Raw genomic sequence first — 24,951 nt, forward strand, 5'->3', positions numbered from 1 at the left:
TCCAGATCAGCAAAGTCAACCAGACTCTTCCAGATCTGCCAGTCAGCCAGACTCTTCCAGATCTGCCAGTCAACCAGACTCTTCCAGATCTGCCAGTCAGCCGGGATCTGCCAGAGCCGTCAACCAGCCAGGATCTGCCGGATCCAACTACCTGGTTGAGCTTCCTCTCAGTGCTGGGCTTCCTCTCAGTGCTGGGCTTCCTCTCAGTCCCGAGCTGCCCCTCTGTCCCGAGCTGCCCCTCTGTCCCGAGCTGCCCCTCTGTCCCGAGCTGCCCCTCTGTCCCGAGCTGCCCCTCAGTCCCGAGCTGCCTCTCAGTCCCGAGATGCCCCTCAGTCCCGAGCTGCCTCTCAGTCCCGAGATGCCCCTCAGTCAGGAGCTGACCCTCAGTCCCGAGATGACCCTTAGTCCCGAGCTGACCCTCAGTCCAGTGGGGTTCCGGGTGAGGACTACTAGGCCATGGTCGGCGGCGAGGGTGGACTATCCTAGAACGCGAGGAAGGGGGACTAATAGGAAGGAAGGGGGACATTAATAGAGTGGGGTCCCACGCCGGAGCCAGAGCCGCCACCATGGACAGACGCCCACCTGGACCCTCCATATTGTTTTGATGTTTGTCCGGGAGTCCGCACCTTAGGGGGGGGGGGGGTTCTGTCACGCCCTGGTCGAAATATATCATGTTTATTCTTCATTTATTCGGTCAGGCCAGGGTGTGACATGGGTTATTGTGGTGTGTTTTTGTCTTGGGGTTTTGTGGGATGTCTATCGTTAGTCTATGGCTGCCTGAGGCGGTTCTCAATCAGAGTCAGGGGATTATCGTTGTCTCTGATTGGGAACCATATTTAGGCAGCCATATTCTTTGAGTGTTTCGTGGGTGATTGTTCCTGTCTCTGTGTCTTCACCAGATAGGACTGTTTAGGTTTTCACGTTTCCGTTTGTTGTTTTTGTTCATGTTCAGTTATTTCACGTCTAGTCTACTTTCATTCAATAAACATGAGTAACCATCACGCTGCATTTTGGTCCGATCCTCCTTCAACAGAAGAAAGCCGTTACAGCGTCATGTTACAAAACATGTTCCATCAGGACACAAGATGCTTGCCAATGGGTTTAGAATTTTGGAATATTTACAAGTGGCAGTTGGGATGCAAGTGCGCATCGTATCAAGCCTCATTTTGCCCAAAACAGTAGCAGACTCGAGTGATCACTATCAAACACATCAGTGCCCACTCCATAAAGGGCTTAGGGGCCAAGTGTTCTTTCAACATAACATTGGCAACGTGTTGTCTTATGTAAACAAGTCCATGTCTGAGGTGCTGTATAATGGAAATGTCTGTCTCTCTCTGGAGGTTGTGTCCTTTGATTGAATAGAGCGCAACCAGCACAGCTGTTTCTTCGTCCATGATAATTCGCCTTAGGCGTTACAATCGTGTACTTGTGGGCAAGTGGGCATGACTGTTATCCAAACCCAACCGGCATGTAAGTTGTGACGAAATCAGCTACACAAATCTCACAAAACTTTGTTTTGGAATATAGTGACTTTTAGAAGAAAAAAAAAATACTATATATTATTTTTAGTTACTCTTGGCAGTGGAATAAAAGTTTGACTAATATCAATGCCTATAGGCCGTTTTCAAACAGGGAAGTTTATTTTTTTGCTTTCAGTTGCCTTTTAAGTTCATAATAAGTGATAAACATGAGTGATAAACAATGCAGGGCTATTTCCAAAGAGACTGGAACTAGCCCTGAATTGACAGGAAAAGTCGACCAAGGCGAAAGAAAAACAAGAATTTCCGTGATTGATTTTCCTAAACAAAAACGTGTCTTTAGCACAGGATGATTTACTTTAAAGCCACATTTCAATTCACATAACAATGGTAACTATTTATACTTAATGATTATTAAGTCATAACAGATATGAAAGGTTATTAAAGTATACATTGTCTTTTGTGAAATAAGCCACATTGATATTTATTTAAAAAAAACAGATTCCATAAAATGGAATAAAAATAAATGTGCACACTGGTAGGCCTATATGCTCCCAAGTGTTTTAAAATGACATTTTTAGGATAGCGTTTCATCAGTTGGGGTATGTACTTAATAAAATGATAGTAAGCACTTGGGAGAATGTACCTGTGTGCAGATGTATTTTGTTCTTGGATATAGTACTTTCTCTTTCCTTCTTAAAAAGTAAAAAGTATGACAACCAGTCCGTCTCCCCTACTGCTGACCTTTGCAACCTGTCATGATCATTTCCACCAGAGGTCTATCTGTGAAGCCAAAGGACATTCTACTCCACACGGATTTCCCACTTAAAAAGAGAAAACCCAAGGTCCTGGCACAGGGAGGTACAATGAATGGCCAGAATGAGAAAAGCACCACTCAAAGTAAGTATCCCTGGTTTTGATCAGAACAATAACAAAGCAATTGCACATTTCTCTTACAGGTTAGTCAACAAACGAGTCCACTGCCTGCCCCGCAGCCACTCCCAGACGTCAATGTGTGGGACGTGTATGCTAAATAATATTTTCATGTGAATTTGCTTGAGAACAAAGCCAACCAATACGAAACATCCTCCTTCCTGATTCAAGGAAGGAAAATTTCCCTCACAGTGAAAAGTGTTCATGATAGTGCCCATTGCTAAATCCTACAAACCATTGATCAGCTGCGACCTATAAGTAGCTACCAAAATAAAGAAAACACCCACATAGTGTCTTAAAGGTCCAATGTAGCTGGGTTTTTTTTTTTATCTCCAAATGAAATTATTTGAAACAATTAAGTACCTTCGTATGATTGAAAACAATCTAAATGGTCAAACACATAAACAGAATCTTAGCAAAGAGCAATTTCTCAAGCAAGAATTTTGCTAGGACTCTGGGAGTGGTCTGTGTGGGGAGGGGAAAACTGAAAACTAGCTGTTATTGGTAGAGATATTTGGAACTCTCATTCTTAACTACACTGAACAAAAATATAAACACAACATGTAAAGTGTTGGTCCCAAGTTTCATGAGCTGACATAAAATATCTCAGAAATGTTCCATGCGCACAAAAAGCATATTTCTCTAAAATGTTGTGCACAACTCTGTTTGCATTTCTCCTTTGCCAAGATAATACATCCACCTGACAGGTGTGGCATATCAAAAAACTGATTAAACAGCATGATCAATACACAGGTGCCACTTGTGCTGGGGGCAGTAAAAGGCTACTCTAATGTGCAGTTTTGTCACACAACACAATGCCATAGATGTCTTAAGGCTTGAGGGAGCGTGCAATTGGCATGCTGACTGCAGGAATGTCCACCAGAGCTGTTGCCAGATAATTTAATGTTAATTTCTTTACTATAAGCTGCCTCCAACGTTGTTTTAGAGAATTTGGCAGTACGTCCATCCGGCCTCACAACTGCCGACCATGTGTATGGCGTCGTTGTGGACGAGCGGTTTTCTGATGTCAACATTGTGAACAGAGTGCTCCATAGTAGTGGTGGGGTTATGGTATGGGCAGGCATAAACTATGGACAACAAAAACAATTGCATTTTATTGATGGCAATTTGAATGCACAGAAATACTGTGACGATATCCTGGGGACCATTGTGAGGTCCATTATTTTTAAAGGTATTCCCAGTCATGAAATCCATAGAGTAGGCCCTAATGAATTTATTTCAATGGACTGATTTCCTCATATGAACTGTGACTCTGTAAAATCTTTGAAATTGCTGCATGTTGCGTTTATATTTTTGTTCAGTATAATTTATCGCCTGGTGATGTTGCCAGGCAGGCCAACACTCCATCCCACCTAAACAGGCTGTAATTTTAGGTAGTCTTTTCAAACAGCTATTAAAGTGCACTATCATAATTTTCACAATTTTACGGTATTATTCCAAGCTCATGTATACAGTATAAAACACAGTAATATCATGTTTTTTACTGCACTGGACCATAAATATCTAAGGAAGTATAAAGGTTTTGCTCGCCTGAGGTAGAGTATCTCATGATAAGCTGTAGACCACCCTATCTACCTAGAGAGTTTTCATCTGTATTTTTCATAGCTGTCTACAAACCACCACAGACCGATTCTGAGGACTTTAATGCAGGGAAACTTAAATCAGTTTTACCTCATTTCTACTAGCATGTTAAATGTGCAACCATAGAAAAAAAAACTTTAGACCATCTTCACTCCATACACAGAGATGCGTACAAAGCTCTCCCTCACCCTCCATTTGGCAAATGTGACCATAAATATATCCCCCTGATTCCTGCTTACAAGCAAAAACTAAAGTTGGAAGCACCAGTGACACGAGTCTACCAGATGAGCTAAATTACTTCTATGCTCACTTCGAGGTGAATAACACTGAAACATGCATGAGAGCACCAGCTGTTCCAGACGACTGTGTGATCATGCACTGCGCAGCCGATGTGAGTAAGACCTTTAACCTCTCTGGAGACACCTGAAACCCCACCTCTTCAAGGAATACCTAGGATAAGATAAGTAATCCTTCTCACCACCCCCCCCCCCTTAATGATTTAGATGCACTATTGTAAAGTGGCTGTTCCACTGGATGTCAGAAGGTGAATTCACCAATTTGTAAGTCGCTCTGGATAAGAGCGTCTGCTAAATGACTTAAATGTAAATGTAAATGTAAATGTTAAATACAAGCCATCAGTGAACACAATAACAGTTTACATTTAACAGTGACCTAATGTAAAAATGTAATTCTAATGTCGAATTCTAATGTCTTAAATACAACACCAGGTCAGTGTTAAATGTACACTGTTATTGTGTTCACTGATGGCATGTATTTAACATTTCTGGATACAGCACTTTAGGTCAGTGTTGAGGTAAAAGTGTTCACTGATTGCTACCATTCAAAAGTACGTAGACAGTCATTTCTATGCATTTTTACAGGCGATTCAGTATTCAGCTTTCAGCTTTCTGTATCAGAAAGTAGCCTGGCACTCTCTGAAGTCTCGTAGATTGATGCATTGCACTCTTCTTGTTTATAAAGCCCTCCTGCATAAACGTCCGCCGTAGCTTCCTTCATTGTTAACTTACAGAAGTACGAGATACCAGACCCGGTTTCAGGGGTGACTCCGGAGATCCCTTCGATCTCCACTGAATCTGCTTTTAGGTTTTTTGCTCCTTACTTGTGGAATGATCTCCAAGTCCCTCTAAACTTGGATGAATTGGTGCCTCAAGGGTAAGATGACATACAGTTGGTAGTGTTAGAGCTCCCTTTGTCACAGACATCTGACAAGAGTCACAAGGGAGATAGAGAAAAACATATGCAGTGATTTTCATATTACAGCAAAAGGAACAAAAATTCACCTCAGCCCAACAGCCATTTCAAGATGTGTTAAAGTAATTTGGCTAGAAAGTCCCCCTTTGAAAAATCCTGCCGACGGGAACTCGGCTGGGCCAAAAAACAAGGACAATTTCTCCCACTGGGGAATTTCAGCTACACCTTTCAAAGACAGAGATGTAGCGCTTGTTGAGATGAACCGTGCATCACCAGCATCTCGACACTGAGGGAATGAGGTGTCCATTTTAAGACAGGCCCAGTCTCAGCAGGAGTTGAGACTAGACAACTCCTGCTGAGACCGAGGCTGTCCTAATAGGGACACTGTGAGCAGTAGCAGTAGCAGGGTAAAAAAGTATGCTAAAACATATGTTGCAAACTTGGTTGTGAAATGTGTATTGTTTGCTCTATAACACATCCTTTCATACGCCACCATGATATACAATAAGGCTGTGACAACAATAAGAAAACAGGCACACAGTGTCGGAATGAACTCAACTACACATACGTTTGTTTAATAAAAAAAAACATTCAGTGAAATCCACAAAGCAAGTATTGCAGGTAACAAACAGTTGTATGACCTGCAGCATGGTCAAGTTAATATTTTTGACAGTTTACCAAACAACTGCTGATTTAGAACCACCGAGATACCATAAGTCAGCAAAAAGACAACAGGAGCCCTGCCTCTGCTATTCCATCACCCTTTCAACTTAAACATCATCAAATCAACAAGGCTATATACTCTTAATTTAATACACTGACAACAAACGTAAAGATACCAAAACAATTTATCAGTGTTGCTAAATATAATGTGGCTCTCCATGGTACTGATTTCTGTCTGTGTGTGTGCATGGTGCCCAAGTAATAACATTTTTTTTGACTCCTAGTACTTGTAGACTAGTTGAACGCCAATGCCATCCTCCTGTCTTTCATGTTGGCTAAACGGTCTATGGCTCTGTCATAAAGCATAATTTTAGTTTTTGATGTCATAGGCTACCTAGCTAAAGTGCTTGCTAGCCTAAACTTCCTCGCATAGGCAACAATGAACCAGCTAAGTTAGCTAGCTAACTAACATGAGCCTACCAGACTACATCTAGGCTACATATTGAACTTCAATTGTCTCAGGCCAGTGGCACAATATATGAATGTATGATTAGATCAGAATCGCCGCCATAATCCTTTGCCTGTAGAGAGAATTAAGTCAAAGCCACAAGTCCAAATCCCCATCTCCATCCATGGCTTAGGAAAGGGTTGAGTTAGCAAGCTAGCCACTGCAGGACATCAACACAAACAGACACATTTTTCTGGCAATGACGACATTTACCTTAGGATGTGATTGGATTGGTTTGAAGCAAAATCTAAACCCCTTGGGACGAGTTTTGCTACGACCAGGACAGCCCAGAGTTGAGCGTTTGGCTGATTGTCTAATTCCCTCATAATTGTTTTATCAAGGCAGGCCAAATGCTTGCTGGTATCAATCAATCAAATGCTACAGCGGCAACATGTCTTACTCTTTTGTTCCAGACAGCATCAGATACAAGGGCTACACATACTGAGACAGAGGGGCACTGTTTCCCTCCATTCAATGATTTATCCAGTAAGATTTAGCCACTATCAAATTGGGAAAATTATGAAAACACAGAGACCCAAATATTTGGGGAAGCCTGGCTTCCCTTAGCATCCATGAATACACACCACTGACAGTAAGGGAACAACAAATACGATTCAGAGTGGGTACTGGAACAAGCTGGGCCTAATTTGCTCCAGTGCAAACAATGATGTTTCCACAGGGTATTATGTGTAAACAATCTGTGCCTCTCTCTTTCGCTCTCTTCCCTCCATCTCTCCCCCTCTCTGCAGTTTGAATATAAGTCTCTAATGGAGGAAATAAATTGTCTTTAAGCCCTCTTTGCAGCAGCTTCAAAGCAGCAGTTAATCAGGGACACAATCATGTTGTTTCTTTTTACAGGATTGGCGTTGTCATCCGATTACAATCAGGTATATAGGCAGTAAATACTGAACTCACAGGGGTCTAAGGTACTGTTGACGTTGGCCTTGTAAATATTATATACATTAGAATTGTGGATGAATATGATTGATGCAATGATCATAGTGTAAATGCTTGTGAGTGCATACAGGTAAGATTTACCTCTCGTCTGTTTCTTATTTCTCTGGTAGGCCAGATTTGAGTGTGTCTGTTTCAGTAACCAATTTTGAACGTTCATTTTGCCAATGCAAAATATACACTGCTCAAAAAAAATGAAGGGAACACTTAAACAACACAATGTAACTCCAAGTCAATCACACTTCTGTGAAATCAAACTGTCCAGTTAGGAAGCAACACTGATTGACAATAAATGTCGCATGCTGTTGTGCAAATGGAATAGACAAAAGGTGGAAATTATAGGCTGCCATGGCGCTGTAAGGTAACCAAAACAGAGAGCTCTGCATATTTTGTACATGTTTTAGATGATTGAGTGTCATTGAAGGACTGATGGTAAGTCTGCTTGTTTAGTTTGGCTAGCTAAGAAGCCTGCTGCATTTAAAATATGCATTTCACTCAGCACCGACTTCTTGATCAATGAGACCTGACTGAATTGTGGAAATACCAAAGAGCTCGTGATGAGGATGACTACTGCACTGGACTGATGTGTGGTGAGCTTCTTTACGCAATAGCAGCTGCAAAGGCATCACCCAAGTGGGTGCTACACGTTAGTTGTGGAGGAGAACTAAGTCCAGGCTACAGAGAGGTTGAGCTTAGAACAACATCAGGGCCAGCAAGCCATCACCATCATCATCTGGCATCGATTATCTGGCATCACCATCATCAAATCATCTCCACTAACCCCAACACGTTGCCAGAAAAAGGCCACTCTAAAATGTCCAGTTTTGTAACACAATGCCAAAGATTTCTCAAGTTTTGAGGGAGCGTGCAATTGGTATGCTGATTGCAGGAATGTCCACCAGAGCTGATGCCTAAAACGTTGTTGTAGAGAATTTGGCAGTACGTCCAATCTGCCTCACAACCGCAGACCGCATGTAACCACGCCAGCTCAGGACCTCCACATCCGGCATCTTTACCTGTGGGATCGTCTGAGACCAGCCACCCGGACAGCTGATGAAACTGTGGGTTTGTACAAACTGTCAGAAATCATCTCTGCGAAGCTCATCTGCATGCTAGTCATCCTCATCAGGGTCTTGACCTGACTGCAGTTTGGTGTCATAACTGACTTCAGTGGGTAAATTCTCACCTTCGATGACCACTGGCACGCTGTATCTTCTTCATCTTCTTCAACGGTCCCAGGCAGATGGCGTTGTGTGAGTGAGCGGTTTGCTGGTGTCAACGTTGTGAGCAGAGAGCCCCATGGTGGCGGTGGTATGAGCAGGCATAAACTACGGACAATGAACACAATTGCATTTTATCAATGCCAATTTTAATGCACATAGATAACGTGACGAGATCCTGGGGCTCATTGTCGTGCCATTCATCCGTCGCCATCACCTCTTGTTTCAGCATGATAATGCACGGCCCCATGTCGCAAGGATCTGCACAGAATTCCTGGAAGCTGAAAATGTCCATGGCTGCCACAGGGTGGCGACAGTGAAGATCTCTGAACCACTGGTGTCCAAAAAGGAGAAGGGTAGGCTGTTGAACAGGTCGAGGCCCAGGAGTGGCACTATGGCGAGACACATGAAACTAAACAGCTGGCGAAGCTTTCTCCCCGTATTTAAGAGGTAGCTGGTGGGATCGCACAATGTCAATTTTGGAGTTGGCATAACCACATAGGGCAGTTGATGGGGTGCCCAAAGGTTGGTGGGAGAAAAACTGTTGATATATGTTAAGCAAAGACACATTAGCTTCTGTGTTGAGAAGGAGTTGCAGGCTGTCCTCATCATTCATCAGAGTGGATGTTTTAAATGCTACTCGTCCAGAGCTGACTTTGTGAATGATTGTGGTTGGTTATTGGTGAACATACCATTGTTATCTGTCACCTTGGGTAGACCTGCAGACTTTAACGGCGACCAACTGCGTTGTTGTCACAGAAGAAGTTGACAGAGTTTTGAAATCAGTGGAATGGCTGGCTTTCTTGCTAATGTTACTTGTATTATCTGTGTAGTAATATTATTCGTATCTCAGAAATCTATTTGCATTGCTAGTAATAGCCTAATGTTAGCTAGCTAGCTAATATTGAACCTAGTTGGTTGGCTTTAGCTACCTGCAGAATCATGCATGGTAGTAACATTATGAGTTGGGATTATGGTTAATTTTTTAATAACTATTTACATACGTAAACAAAAGACTCCACTATGGATTTAACCATTCCACTGTACCGTTTACACCTTCTGTACCCTGTACATGTGACAAATAAACGTAGCTTTTATTTGATATAGTGAGTGTTTGGACCAAAGTCAAATTAGGATATGAAGTTAGGCCAACAAGACAGTGTCCAAGTTAAAAAATTATCAGAATGCCTTGCTTTTATTACGTCCCACTCACAACCGTAAGTTATTTTATGTAATTAGCTTGACATTAACTTGTAAGGAATGATCTTGTTGTGAGTTTATTTTCCTGTAATAATAAATAAAAATTTGCTAAAGTTAAGATGTTGTCAGCTATGAAATTGTCATTATTTTAACTGGCTAGCCAGCTAACTTAACATTAGCTAACAAGCTAGAAATGAACCAAAACACTGTTTAGAAAGTTGCTTTTAATTGCCAGGTTTGATAAATTGACATATATTAAATTAATTTTTAAAAGGATGGGTTTATTGGTGTTACATACATCAGTTATGCTATTTTGGACCACCAGGCTTCTTATGTCATGCAGCCTGTAGTTTTTGTGTTTATAGTTTTTATAACGATAACGACAAGTTTGATGTCGGACGACAATAGAATGTTCACAATGTTACTGCGACAACTGTCTACAGACATGTTGATAGATGTAGTATAAACCAGCCTCACTCTGTTTAGCACATGGCATCACATGTGAATTCTTAAAGAGATGGGTGGGGCTAAGGCTTAAGAGGGTGTGAACGATGCTTAATGGGTGTAGACAAAGAAGAGCTCTGTAGTAGGTGTACCAAACAATTCAAGGGTCATTTTCTTAAAAGTGAGGTTACAAGTTTATCAACTTTCAAAGCAGAATTACTTTCCCATTGTTCCTCAAATGCAGTGTATGATATACCAATTTCGAGCTCTGAGTTTCGACTTTTTATCTTTTTATTTTATTTTTTGAAAAACACAATTTCAAATGTCGGTACATAAGACTGAATTGAGGCGGTCAGTAACATGTTTAAAGGAATAGCATGCTAGAAGATACCCATAGACTTCCAGTCATTGCACTAATGCTAGATAGCATTTGGTTGCAAAACTACCTCTAACGTCCTGCATACTGGACACAGAGATATAAAAATGGTATCTACGAGTTAATCTGCCAAAATCCCAAAGTATCCCTTTAATATGGCTATCATCTCCCATTGTTTTCGGACAGATGTGTGTGAAGGTATAGTATTATAATGGCTGCTTGAAGAGACCGTTTAACTGCCGTTCAATTGGTGTAATACAATACATTTTGGGGTATGGGGAATGCCAATGTGGTGTGAAAAATTCCCTGCTATTATTTTTGTATGGAATGCGGGAATGTGGAGTATTTGCAATAGCATGAATGTCTAAATGACGCCATTTTGTCACACACACAGGTGTAATGTCAAACACATGCATACGCAGGCAGCAGACACACACACACACACACACACATACACATACACACATACACATACACATACACATACACATACACCTCAGCTGTGCTCTCACACCACGGAAAGTGCAGATGGATACATAAGTAAGTAACACATGTGGTGTCAGTGTGGCCAGTTGGCTGTCGTGGTGAGCTGACACCGAGCACTTGATACCACGCCACGTTTTCGTATAAATCAATTTCATGCCACAATCCCCCCAACAATGCCCCTGTTTTCATCCCTCTTTAAAAAGTTTTTCCACATGGCAGCACAATGCTTTGATCCCCTGATTAGGCACCTGCTATGGAGATCCATGCTATGGAGATCTAACTCTTTTCACCTGACCACTCATTACATTTACATTTAAGTCATTTAGCAGACGCTCTTATCCAGAGCGACTTACAAATTGGTGAATTCACCTTCTGACATCCAGTGGAACAGCCACTTTACAATAGTGAGTGTAATTATACAATTGACTATGAGAGAATTATGGCGCAGATAATAATTTTCTGTCTCCAAAATGTGCCTAATTATTCATATGCCCAATTATTAATTTGTTGTTTTAATTGCGACAATGACACCAAAATAAATGTTTTACCCAATATAACAGCACTACCAGAATCCCGTCATATCCTCTTTGAACTGCCTCAGAACATTAAATTGTGTCAGTCCAGTATAAAATGTATTTGTTACTGTGGTTTTCCATTACGAATGGTAGCTTTTGGAGGCATAGGATATTTAGATGTTGACATACCTGTCCAGGTCTGGCACTCTCACAAATGTAGGTCTCGTACTCGATGGCAAAGACGGGTGCGTTGTCATTGATGTCCGTCACTGTGATCAGAATTATGCACTTTCCCACTTGTAATGGGTGCACTGAAAAAATAAACAAGAGAGAAACAAATGGTCAATGATAAGCACAACCAAATGCACTGGTCTTTGAAGCATGTATCTGGTAGTTGACGGTGTAAAGCAGAAGAATAGGATGCAGGGAAGCTAAATATTTGAAGCAACACCCAGTTGCATGTCCTGCCCTACAACATCAGTTTCCATTGTTGGGTTTGACATTTTGAACATTGAGATATTAAATAAATGATAGAGAAGAAGCATAGAATCAAAGGAGAAAGTTAAGGGTTCTCTGTAGAAAGCCAGAAGGCTTTGGAATGTGTTTGATGGAGGAGAGGAGAGCGGCATATTGATACAGGAAAGACAGATGGACATCTGTGTATTAGATGAAAGAGGAGTTCAGTTCAGGAGGTGAGGACAGAGTCTCTTAAGAGAGTAATACATGTTTGGCATCCTGTTACCCTCTTTATTAGCTTCCTGTAGAGCCATAAATTCTAAGAATTGGAGAGAAGGAGGAGTGTTTTAAGTGGGATATAAATATCTGGATGGGACAAATGTTGGGTTGTCTGATTACAGCTGTACAGAAACTTTGGGAAGAATTAAACTTGGTTAAGCTTCTCTCTTGTCCTTGGGTTATTTTCTCTGAAAAGTAAGAACCTAACACCATTGACTGACAAATTCACCACACACCTGTATCTGTAAGTGTCTTAAGTTAACTTTATAGAGCTACAGGATCGATTTCAGATATATAATAGAGTTATAATTTGGCAACAGTGTCCAGGTAAATAAAACCAAAGCATGGGTTGCTGTATTACCTTGTAGGTAGACTGGGTAAGGGCACCAAAAAGTAATTTCTAATTTGGGTGAACTATCCCTTTAAGAAAACATTCATTTTAAATCCATCAGAAAACCGTCTGTGTAGGAAGTCTGGAAGTTTCCTCATAAAGAGTCAGAGATCGACGACAACTCAGTGGTTTTCATGGCCAGACAACGTACTGTATGTTTGCTTTTTAATTGACAAGCTCATTTTGTCTTGTTCACGTCATCTTCATCTGAATCTTTACCTTAATATAAATCACGAAACAGGGATAAAAGACAGGCCAAGGTTACTCTGCATGCTAAATTCTCCACTGTAGAATCGTTTGAAGGCATAAATATAAATAGAGGTATTTTAAATCAGACTCATTAGAATAGTTGATCATACTTTTTTTATATCTCATTTGCAACTTCCTACAAACTTTGTGTATAGTATAATGACCTATGGACCCATTCTGTAAGAGATGCATGATAATGTACAGTAGGGCAATAAAGTATTTAGTCAGCCACCAATTGTGCAAGTTCTCCCACATAAAAAGATGAGAGAGGCCTGTAATTTTCATCATAGGTACACTTCAACTATGACAGACAAAATGAAAAAAAAAATCCAGAAAAATCACATTGTAGGATTTTTAATGAATTTATTTGCAAATTATGGTGGAAAATAAGTATTTGGTCAATAACAAAAGTTTATCTCAATACTTTGTTATATACCCTTTGTTGGCAATGACAGAGGTCAAACGTTTTCTGTAAGTCTTCACAAGGTTTTCACACAATGTTGCTGGTATTTTGGCCCATTCCTCCATGCAGATCTCCTCTAGAGCAAAGGGAGTCGAAAAGCGAACACTGAAGGCTATTGTGTAAAACATCTGTCTCCGGATTACATCTTCAAACTAAGGGCAACCATGGCATCCGTGACAGAGAGGGAGAAGCTACATTTTCAGATATTACACATTTCTAATTTTGTCAAAGTTGTTTTCATTTCAAGTTAAAGCGTACTGTTAGCTAGCTGGCTCACTATCTAACCTTACATGTATGATCTGTGTAGTAATATGATTCGGATCACAGAGCCAGCTGCATTGCTAGTTCTTGCTTAATGTTAACTAGCTAGCTAGAATTGAACCTGGTTGGTTAGCTACCTGTAGATTCATGCAGGGTAGTAACATTATGATTTAAGATTATTATTCATTGTTTAGCTAGCTAGCTACATGTCTAAAAAAAACGCACATCTACGCAAGGAACTATACTTAACTATAACATTAACAATTTAACTATAACATTGGGGTCCCACAAAGGTCAATATTAGGCCCCCTTCTGTTTACCATCTATATAAATTATCTCCCACTTGCTTGCCAACAAGTTAACATACAGATGTATGCAGACGATACAGTTCTGTATGTGCACTCAAAAAATAGACAATTGGTTGTTAACCTCTCTGGGCAACCCAACACACTAGCGTCCCACCTTGCCAACAATAAATGCAAATGCACTACGCCAAATGCTAATAGCACTCGTTAAAACTCAAACGTTCATTAAAACACACATGCCGGGTACTCAATTGAAGCTACACTCGTTGTGAATCTAGCCAACAAGTCAGATTTTTAAAATGCTTTTCGGCGAAAGCATGAGAAGCTATTATCTGATAGCATGCAACACCCCGAAATACCTGAAGGGGACGTAAACAAAAGAATTAGCGTAGCCGGCGCTACACAAAACGCAGAAATAAAATATAAAACATTCATTACCTTTGACGAGCTTCTTTGTTGGCACTCCTATATGTCCCATAAACATCACAATTGGGTCTTTTTTTCGATTAATTCAGTCCTTGTATACCCAAAATGTCCATTTATGAAGACTGTGTGATCCAGGAAAAACACTGTTTCTAAACGCAACGTTATTTTTTTAAATTAAAAAAGTTGCCTATAAACTTTGACAAAACACTTCAAACTACTTCTGTAATCCAACTTTAGGTATTAGTAAACGTTAATAAACGATCAAATTGATCACGGAGTGATCTGTATTCAATAGCAAGTTTGGAAATCGTAGTCCACTTTCCCCCTTCCATTTCTTCCTGCTGTGTACCCGACGAAAGGATGTGCCTATTACTCATATGACCAAGGATTTAGCTGCATAGAATTCACAACACTGGCGACATCGTGTGGAAGCTGTAGGAACTGTAAGCCCGTCACTATCTATTATACCTTAGACAATACAGAGACTGGCGGATTGATTTTCAGGTCTCCTTGCGTTTTTGACCACGAAACACGTTCTGTTATAGTCACTGACATCATTTAACCAGTTTTAGAAACTTCAGAGTGTTTTCTTTGCACACATACTAATCATATGCATATACTATATTCCTGGCATGAGTAGCAGGACGTTGAAATGTTGCGCGATTTTTAACAGAATGTTGAAAAAAGTAGCCCGATCTCTAACAGGTTTTAACAAGTTAACTGAAGCTATGGTACATTTTTCTAAATGGATGACAAATGATTTTAAATATCGACAAGACTGTATGTACTTCTCTAAGACATCCATTGCTTCTTCCCAACGAGCTGTTCTTGTTCATGAGTAGAACCTGAAATGTGTGTCTAACTTCAGGTATCTTGGTGTCATTTTGGACTCCAAACATCTGAAGATTATCACGTTAAGATTGTTTTATCCAACTTTAGGTTTATAAGATCTTTCTTTAATCTTTAGGCCGCCAAACTATATATGCATGCAATAATCTACTCACATTTGAGATATGGACTCACATGCTGGTCACAAGCAGAAGCAACTATTCTGAAACCAATTTTATCACTCTACAAACAAACACTTAAGATTTTTTATAACAAACCAACTAGTTACCACCATTGTCAAATCATTTACAAACATGATTTATTTAGTCTGGAATGCTTTAAGCAGTATGTAGATGCAAGCCTCGTCAATTTAAGATCTTGCATGGTCTTGCCACTCCACCCCTATGCTGGCATATCATGCTCAAGAAAAGCACCTCCAGAATAACAAGGGCAGTAACTAGAGGGGATTGCATTGTCCCTTTTCAACACAGTAAAATGGGCCAATCGGCCTTCTCTGACACAAATACATTTTCCAACATTTTCTTGCAGACAGATTATTCCACTGTATCATAATTCCAGTGGGTGATACGTTTTCATACACTAAGTTGACTGTGCCTTTAATTAAACAGCTTGGAAAATTCCAGAAAATGATGTCATTTAGAAGCTTCTGATAGGCTAATTGACATCATTTGAGTCAATTGGAGGTGTACCTGTGGATGTATTTCAAGGCCTACCTTCAAACTCTGTGCCTCTATGCTTGACATGGGAAAGTCAAAAGAAATCAGCCAAGACCTCAGAAAAAAACGGTAGCCCTCCACAAGTCTGGTTCATCCTTGGAGGCAAATGCCTGAAGGTACCACGTTCATCCTTACAAACAATAGTATGCAAGTATAAACACCATGGGACCAAACAACCGTCATACCACTCAGGAAGGAGATGCGATCTGAACGTACTGTGGTGCAAAAAGTGCAAATCAATCCCAGAACAACAGCAAAGGACCTTGTGAAGATGCTGGAGGAAACAGGTACAAAAGTATCTATATCCACAGTAAAACGACTCCTATATTGACATAACCTGAAAGACCGCTCACCAAGGAAGAAGCCACTGCTCTAAAACCACCATATAAAAGCCAGACTACGTTTTGCAAATGACACAAGATCGTACATTTTGGAGAAATGTCCTCTGTTCTGGTGAAACAAAAATAGAACTGTTTGGCCATAATGACCATCGTTATGTCTGGAGGGTAATGGGGGATGCTTGCAAGCCGAAGAACATCAATCCAACCATGAAGTACAGCATCAAGTTGTGGGGGTGCTTTGCTGCAGGAGTGGCTGGTGCACCTCACAAAAAAAGATGGCATCATGAGGCGGGAAAATAACATGGATATATTGAAGCAACATCACAAGACATCAGTCAGGAAGTTAAAGCTTGGTCGCAAATGGGTCTTCCAAATGGACAATGACCCCAAGCAGACATCCAAAGTTGTAGCAAAATGGCTTAAGGACAGCAAAGTCAAGGTATTGGAGTGGCCGTCACAAAGCCCTGACCTCAATCCTATCGAAACATTATGGGCAGAACTGAAAAAGCGTGTGCGAGCAAGGAGGCCTAAAAACCTGACTCAGTTACACCAGCTCTGTCAGGAGGAATGGGACAAAATTCACCCAGAAGCTTATGGAAGGCTACCCAAAACGCTTGACCCAAATTAAACAATTTAAAGGCAATGCTACCAAATACTAATTGAGTGTATGTAAACTTCTGACACACTGGGAATGTGATGAAAGTAATACATGCTGGAAAAAAATCATTTTTCTGATATTTCACATTATGAACATAAAGTGGTGATCCTAACTGACCTATGACAGGGAATTTTTACTTGGATTAAATGTCAAGAATTGTGAAAAACTGAGTTCAAATGTATTTGGCTAAGGTGAATGTAAACTTCCGACTTCAACTGTATGTTTCACTGTCTTTTAGCCAGGTAAAAACTGATTGTCTTTTCTTTTCATCCATTAAGCCTTTACAATTATAACTAGCTAAACTTATTTCACCACTTAGCATAATGATATACATGTTTAAATTCTATTTATTGCAATATGTGTTTGCAAATGTACCATTAAAAAGTACCATGCTGATTGAATGTCCATATAGCTGTACCATGATATTTGCATTGCGACTGAGTCAACCTGCAATTGTCCTACAATATTACACCCACTAAATCCTTCCCCCATCCCAAGTTGGGTTGTCGTTTCAGTGACTGACAGACCACCTCTGGAGACATGGATCCTAAGTCCTTTGAGAGATTGGAACCCATCCTTTGAAAAGAACACATAGTGAAACCTACAGAACAGAACCAGATTAACTATTTTGCCCCTGTTGTACAGCCGTGGTCAAAAGTTTTGAGAATGTAGTTTGCTGCTTCAGTGTCTTTAGATATTTTTGTCAGATGTTACTATGGAATACTGAAATATAATTACAAGCATTTCATAAGCGTCAAAGGCTTTTATTGACAATTGCATGAAGTTAATGCAAAGAGTCAATATTTGCAGTGTTGACCCTTCTTTTTCAAGACCTCTAAAAATCCACCCTGGCATGCTGTCAATTAACTTCTGGGTCACATCCTGACTGATGGCAGCCCATTCTTGCATAATCCATGCTTGGAGTTTGTCAGAATTTGTGGGGTTTTGTTTGTCTACCCACCTATTGATGATTGACCACAAGTTCTCAATGGGATTAAGGTCTGGGGAGTTTCCTGGCCATGGACCCAAAATATCGATGTTCTGTTCCCCGAGCCACTTAGTTATCACTTTTGCCTTATGGAAAGGTGCTCCATCATGCTGGAAAAGGCATTGTTCGTCACCAAACTGTTCCTGGATGGTTGGGAGAAGTTGCTTTCGGTGGATGTGTTGGTACCATTCTTTATTCATGGCTGTGTTCTCAGGCAAAATTGTGAGTGAGCCCACTCCCTTGGCTGAGAAGCAACCCCACACATGAATGGTCTCAGGATGCTTTACTGTTGGCATGACGGTAGCGCTCACCTCGTCTTCTCCAGACAAGCTTTTTTCAGGATGCCCCAAACAATTGGAAAGGGGATTCATCAGAGAAAATGACTTTACCCCAGTCCTCAGCAGTCCAATCCTTGTACTTTTTGCAGAATATCATTCTGACCCTAATGTTTTTCCTGGAGAGAAGTGGCTTCTTTGCAGCTCTTCTTGAGGCTATCCTCCAAGTCTTCGCCTCACTGTGCGTGCAGATGCACTCACACCTGCCTGCTGCCATTCCTGAGCAAGCTCTGTAAAGGTGAAGCCCTGATCCCGCAGCTGAATCAACGGTGCTGGCGCTTGCTGGACATTCTTGGACACCCTGAAGCATTCTTCACAACAATTGAACCACTCTCCTTGAAGTTCTTGATGATCTGATAATTGGTTGCTTTAGGTGCAATCTTACTGACAGCAATATCCTTGCCTGTGAATACCTTTTTGTGCAAACCAATGATGACGGCACGTGTTTCCTTGCAGGTAACCATGATTGACAGAGAAATGATTCCAAGCACCACCCTCCTTTTGAAGCTTCCATTCTGTTATTCTACTCAATCAGCATGACAGCCTTGTCCTCGTAAACACTCACACTTGTGTTAACGAGAGAATCACTGACATGATGTCAGCTGGTCCTTTTGTGGCAGGGCTGAAATGCAGTGGAAACGTTTTTTGGGGATTCAGTTCATTTGCATGGCAAAGAGGGACTTTGCAATTAATTGCAATTCATCTGATCACTCTTCATAACATTCTGGAGTATATGCAAATTGCCATCATACAAACTGAGGCAGCAGACTTTGTGAAAAATAATATTTTTGTCATTCTCAAAACTTTTGAACACGACAGTATTATTTGTAGTTGTAAAAATATATACAATACCATTCAAAAGTTTGGACACACCCATATTCATTCAAGTGTTTGTCTTTATTGTTACTAGTTTCTACATTGTTGAATAATAGTGAACACATCACAACTATGAAATAACACATCATGTAGTAACCAAAAAAGCGTTGAATAATTCTAAATATATGTTATATTTCACCCCTTTGCCCTAATACAGCTTTGCTCTTGAAATTCTCTCTACCAGCTTCACGAGGTAGTCACCTAGAATGCATTTCAATTAACAGGTGTGCCATGTTAAAAGTTAATTTGTGGAATTTAATGCTAAACACTTAACGCATTTGTGTTGTGACAAGGTAGGAGCGATATATAGAAGATAGCCCTATTTGATTAAAAAAAGCTTAAATAAGCAAAGAGTAACGGCAGTCCATCATTACTTTAAGACATGAAGGTCAGTCAGTGCACAACATTTCAAGAACTTTGAAAGTTTCTCCAAGTGGAATTGCAAAAACCATCAAGCGCTATGATGAAACTGGCTCTCATGAGGACCACTACAGGAAAGTAAGACCTCTGCTGCAAAGGTTAAGTTCATTAGAGTTACCAGCCTCACAAATTGCAGCCCAAATTAATGCTTCAAATAGTTCAAGTAACAGACACATCCCAACATCAACTGTTCAGAGGAGACTGTCTGAATCAGGCCTTCATGGTTGATTTGCTGCAAAGAAACCACTACTAGAGGACACCAATAATAATAAGAGAGTTGCTTGGGCTAAGAAACACAAGCAATGCACATTAGACCAGTGGAAATCTATCCTTTGGTCTGATGAGTCCAAATTTGAGATTTTTGGTTCCAACCACCGTGTCTTCGTGAGACGCAGAATCGGTGAAAGGATGATCTCCGCATGTGTGGTTCCCACTGAGGGGCATGGGGGAGGAGGTGTGATGGTGTGGGGGTGCTTTGCTGGTGACACTGTGGGTGATTTATTTAGAATTCAAGGCACACTTAACCAGCATGGCTTCCACAGCATTCTGCAGTGATACGCCATCCCATCTGGCTTGCGCTTAGTGGGACTATCATTTGTTTTTCATCAGGACAATGACCGAACACACCTCCATGCTGTGTAAGGGCTATTTGACCAATAAGGAGAGTGATGGAGTGCTGCATCAGATGGTTTGGGATGAGTTGGACCGCAGAGTGAAGGATAAGCAGCCAACAAGTGCTCAGCATATATGGGATCTCCTTCAAAACTGTTGGAAAAGCATTTCAGGTGAAGCTGGTTGAGAGAATGCCAAGAGTAGGCAAAGGGTAGCTACTTCAAAGGATTTAAATATATTTTGATTTGATTAACTGTTTTTTGGTTCCTACATGGTTCCAAAATTTCATAATTTTGATGTCTTCACTATTATTCTACAATGTAGAAAATAGTAAAAAATAAAGAAAACCCTTGAATGAGCAGGGGTGTCCAAACTTTTGACTGGTAGTGTATTTACATTTAAAAAAATTGTGCATGTGTTAATTCTTTCCACAATTGACAAATAATATGCAGAATAATGTAAGCTCTTCCTACGTAAGGACTGGAAGTACAAAATAAAACAATTGGCAAGCAATTACAATTCAATTTACACTGCACCTTGTGATTCCATTCTAGCCTAACATCATTACCCCATAGCAACAGATGTGTGATGCATACACGCACACACCCCACCCCTCCGACACAAATACCTCTACCCCTCTCTCCCCTTCCACCGATAGACCGACCAACAACACCCTATGCACTCATTCATACATACACACACACACACACACACACACACAACCACAATCTCAGATGTTTAACAGTTGTTCAATCCCCAAGCCCAACTCAAGATTATACTTGATGTGTGAATGTGTATATAGTTGTAACTGTTTGAGAATGCATGCCAAATTGAGCAGGAATGGAAAGATTTGATTAACTAATGTCTAGTCGTAGCTGATGGAGCTTGGGTACCCCCTTCCCCCCAACACGCACACACGCGCTGTTCCCCTGTTGTGACCCTTCTTCCCAAGCATCTCTGTTCAGTTAGACCATTTGATTATTCTGTGCCGCCAGTGCCACAATAATTGACCCCCTCTCTGATTGTCCAAGTGTGGCCCCCTCCCCATGGATTACTGCAGCCAATTCTGCCAGCACTGCCACTACCTGGGTGGGGGCTCTCCACCGGTATTCCCACGGGCTAGGTATGAGGTCGTCAAGGTTGTCATTAGTAGAAAATGTTTGTATATTGTGCTCTCCCTTTGTTGGACCAACCCTGCCAGGCAGGCTCAGACTGTTTGTGTGTCTGCTTGTGTGTTTGTGAGTCTGCTTGGCCATTACAACTGCCCTCTTTCAGTTTGTCCTCTGTGATAAAAAAGCATTTGCCACAATATCATTCCAACAGTCTCTCTCTTTCTCCTTCTCGCTGTCCTTACTTTGGGTTCTGCACGTTTTGGCTGCATAATGAAGAGGATATGACAACAATGATTTAGATTTATTTAGGCTGCAGGGGAGATCAAATGTTTTTCGTTAGATTAAAGAAACAGGAGTACACTTCTGAGAATCCGTAGGCGAGTGAGTAAACTCCCTCTGCAATCCGTTCTTCTTGCTAAAGTGCAATAATTGGAAAATAAAATGTATGACCTATGATTGCGTCCTGTGCCAGCACCCCTCACTTGCCGGGCTAAAGTGAGCATCCAGCCAGGACGGGTTGTGCCAGCTCTATGCTCCAGACCTCCAGTGTGCCTCCACAGTCCAGTACGTCCTGTGCCTCCTCCCCACACTCATCCTGAGGTGCGCGTCATCAGCCCGGTGCCACCTGTACCGGTCCCTGCATCAGGCCTCCAGTGTGCCTCCACAGTCCAGAGCTTCCGGGGACAGTACCCAGTCCAGAGGTTCCGGCGACAGTTCCCAGTCCAGACTTCTGGCTAAGGTTCCCAGTCCAGAGCATCCGGCGACAGTTCCCAGTCTGGAGCTTCCGGCGATGGTCCACAGTCGGGAACCTCCTGAGGCGGTCCGCAGTCCGGAACCTCCTGAGGCGGTCCGCAGTCGGGAACCTCCTGAGGCGGTCCGCAGTCGGGAACCTCCTGAGGCGGTCCGCAGTCCGGAACCTCCTGAGGCGGTCCGCAGTCGGGAACCTCCTGAGGCGGTCCGCAGTCGGGAACCTCCTGAGGCGGTCCGCAGTCGGGAACCTCCTGAGGCGGTCCGCAGTCGGGAACCTCCTGAGGCGGTCCGCAGTCGGGAACCTCCTGAGGCGGTCCGCAGTCGGGAACCTCCTGAGGCGGTCCGCAGTCGGGAACCTCCTGAGGCGGTCCGCAGTCGGGAACCTCCTGAGGCGGTCCGCAATCCGGAACCTCCTGAGGCGGTCCGCAGTCCGGAACCTCCTGAGGCGGTCCGCAGTCGGGAACCTCCTGAGGCGGTCCGCAGTCGGGAACCTCCTGAGGCGGTCCGCAGTCGGGAACCTCCTGAGGCGGTCCGCAGTCCGGAACCTCCTGAGGCGGTCCACAGTCCGGAACCTCCTGAACCACCACCTCAGTCATCGGATTCATCAATAAGTGCATCGACGACGTTGTCCCCACAGTGACTGTACGCACATATCCCAATCAGAAGCCATGGATTAAAGGCAACATCCACATCGAGCTAAAGGCTAGAGCTGCTGCTTTCAAGGAGCGGGAGACTAATCCAGACGCTTATAACAAATCCTGCTATGCCCTCGGACGAACCATCAAACAAGCAAATTGTCAATACAGGATTAAGATTGAATCATACTACACCGGCACTGACGCTCGACGGATGTGGCAGGGCTTGAAAACTATTACGGATTACAAAGGGAAACCCAGATGTGAGCTGCCCAGTGACGCGAGCCTACCAGACAAGCTAAATGCATTTTATGCTCGCTTCGAGGCAAGCAACACTGAAGCATGCACAAGATCACCAGCTGTTCTGGATGACTGTATGATAATGCTCTCGGTAGCCGATGTGAACAAAACCTTTAAACCGGTCAACATTCACAAAGCTACAGATTACCAGGACATGTACTCAAAGCATGCGTGGACCAACTGTCAAGTGTCTTCACTGACATTTTCAACCTCTCCCTTACCGAGTCTGTAATATCTACATGTTTCAAGCAGACCACCAAAGTCCCTGTGCCCAAGGAAGCGAAGGGAACTTGCCTAAATGATTACCGCCCCGTGGCACTCACATCGGTAGCCATGAAGTATTTTGAATGGCTCACATCAACAGCATCCTCCCAGACATCCTAGTCCAACTCCAATTTGCATACTGCCCCAACAGATCCACAGATGACACAATCTCAATCGCACTCCACACTACCCTTTCTCACCTGGACAAAAGGAACACCTACGTGAGAATGCTGTTCATTCACTACAGCTCAGCGTTCAACACCATAGTGCCCAGGAAGCTCATTACTAAGCTAAGGACTCTGGGACTAAACACCTCCCTCTGCAAATGGATCCTGGACTTCCTGACGGGCCACCCCCCAGGTGGTAAGACTAGGCAACAACACGTCTGCCACACTGATCCTTAACACTTGGGCCCCTCAGGGGTGTGTACTGCGTCCCCTCCTGTATTCCCTGTTCACCCACGACTGCGTGGCCAAACTCGACACCAACACCATCATTAAGTTTGCTGACGACACAACAGAGGGAGGCCTGATCGCCGACAATGATGAGACTGGCTATAGGGAGGAGGTCAGAGAACTGGCATTGTGGTGCCAGGAGAACAACCTCTTCCTCAATGTGAGCAAGAGAAAGGAGCTGATTGTGAACTGCAGGAAAAGGCGGGCCGAACAGGCCCCCATTAACATCGACAGGGCTGTAGTGGAGCGGTGTCGAGAGTTTCAAGTTCCTTGGTGTCCACATCACCAACGAACAATCATGGTCCAAACATACCAAGACAGTCATGAAGAGGGCACAACAGTCTCCCCCTCAGGAGACTGAAAAGATTTGGCATGGGTCCCCAAATCCTCAAAAGGTCATACAGCTGCACCATCGAGAGCATCCTGACCGGTTGCATCACCCCCTGGTATGGCAACTGCTCGGCATCTGACCAAAGGTGCTACAGAGGGTAGTGCATACGGCCCAGTACATCACTGGGGCCAAGCTTCCTGCCATCCAGGACCTATACAATAGGCGGTGTCAGAGGAAAGCCCATAAAATTGTCAGAGACTCCAGTCACCTAAGTTATAGACTGTTTTCTCTGCTACTGCACGGCAAGCGGCATAGCCTCGTTATTGTTATTGTGTTACTTTTTATTTTTACTTTTTATTTTAGTCTACTTGTTAAATATTTGTTTAACTCTTCTTGGGTTAAGGGCTTGTAAAGTAAGTATTTCACGGTAGTCTATACTTGTTGTATTCGGCGCGTGTGACAAATAAAGTTTGATTTGAATTTAATCTAGCCAGAGAGTTTCACTGCAAGGTTGCTAACGCTGTGGGTTCAAATCCGTTCTCAATCAACAAATGTCTGGCTACCATACAAGGTCGGTCAGTTCAGTCTTACAATGGCAGGGATGTAAAATAATTGTGTTCAGTATGTAAGAAATGGGAGAAAAATGTCAGAAACAGAGTGAAATGAGGTGGTACTATTTGAACTTGTCTGCTTTCATTTTATGTTGCAAAATGTTTTGCTAGCAAGAGTATGCTTTTTAGGGCTTTCATTTTTGATAGGTTCAGATTTCTAAACTTTGAATATTATTATTATTATCATTAGCTATGCTAGAGACGTGAGGGGTTCCCTAGTCCAGGGTCTACACCATTAGTTAATGGGTATCTGTAGGAGGAATGTATATGATCAGTG

The 24,951-nt window shown here is 42.3% G+C and overlaps 1 protein-coding gene across 1 annotated transcript in view; it reads right to left on the minus strand.

The window, feature by feature from the left end:
• Positions 1 to 24,951, minus strand: part of LOC135518350 (cadherin-7-like) — a 113,046-nt gene that overhangs the window by 44,220 nt on the left and 43,875 nt on the right. Inside the window, exon 8 of the mRNA XM_064943468.1 lies at positions 11,781 to 11,902. Coding sequence (XP_064799540.1) covers positions 11,781 to 11,902 — 122 coding nt within the window. The remainder of the gene's footprint in view (positions 1 to 11,780; positions 11,903 to 24,951) is intronic.

Source organism: Oncorhynchus masou, chromosome 3 (genome assembly GCF_036934945.1).
Source record: "Oncorhynchus masou masou isolate Uvic2021 chromosome 3, UVic_Omas_1.1, whole genome shotgun sequence".
In the NCBI taxonomy this organism is placed as follows: domain Eukaryota; kingdom Metazoa; phylum Chordata; class Actinopteri; order Salmoniformes; family Salmonidae; genus Oncorhynchus; species Oncorhynchus masou.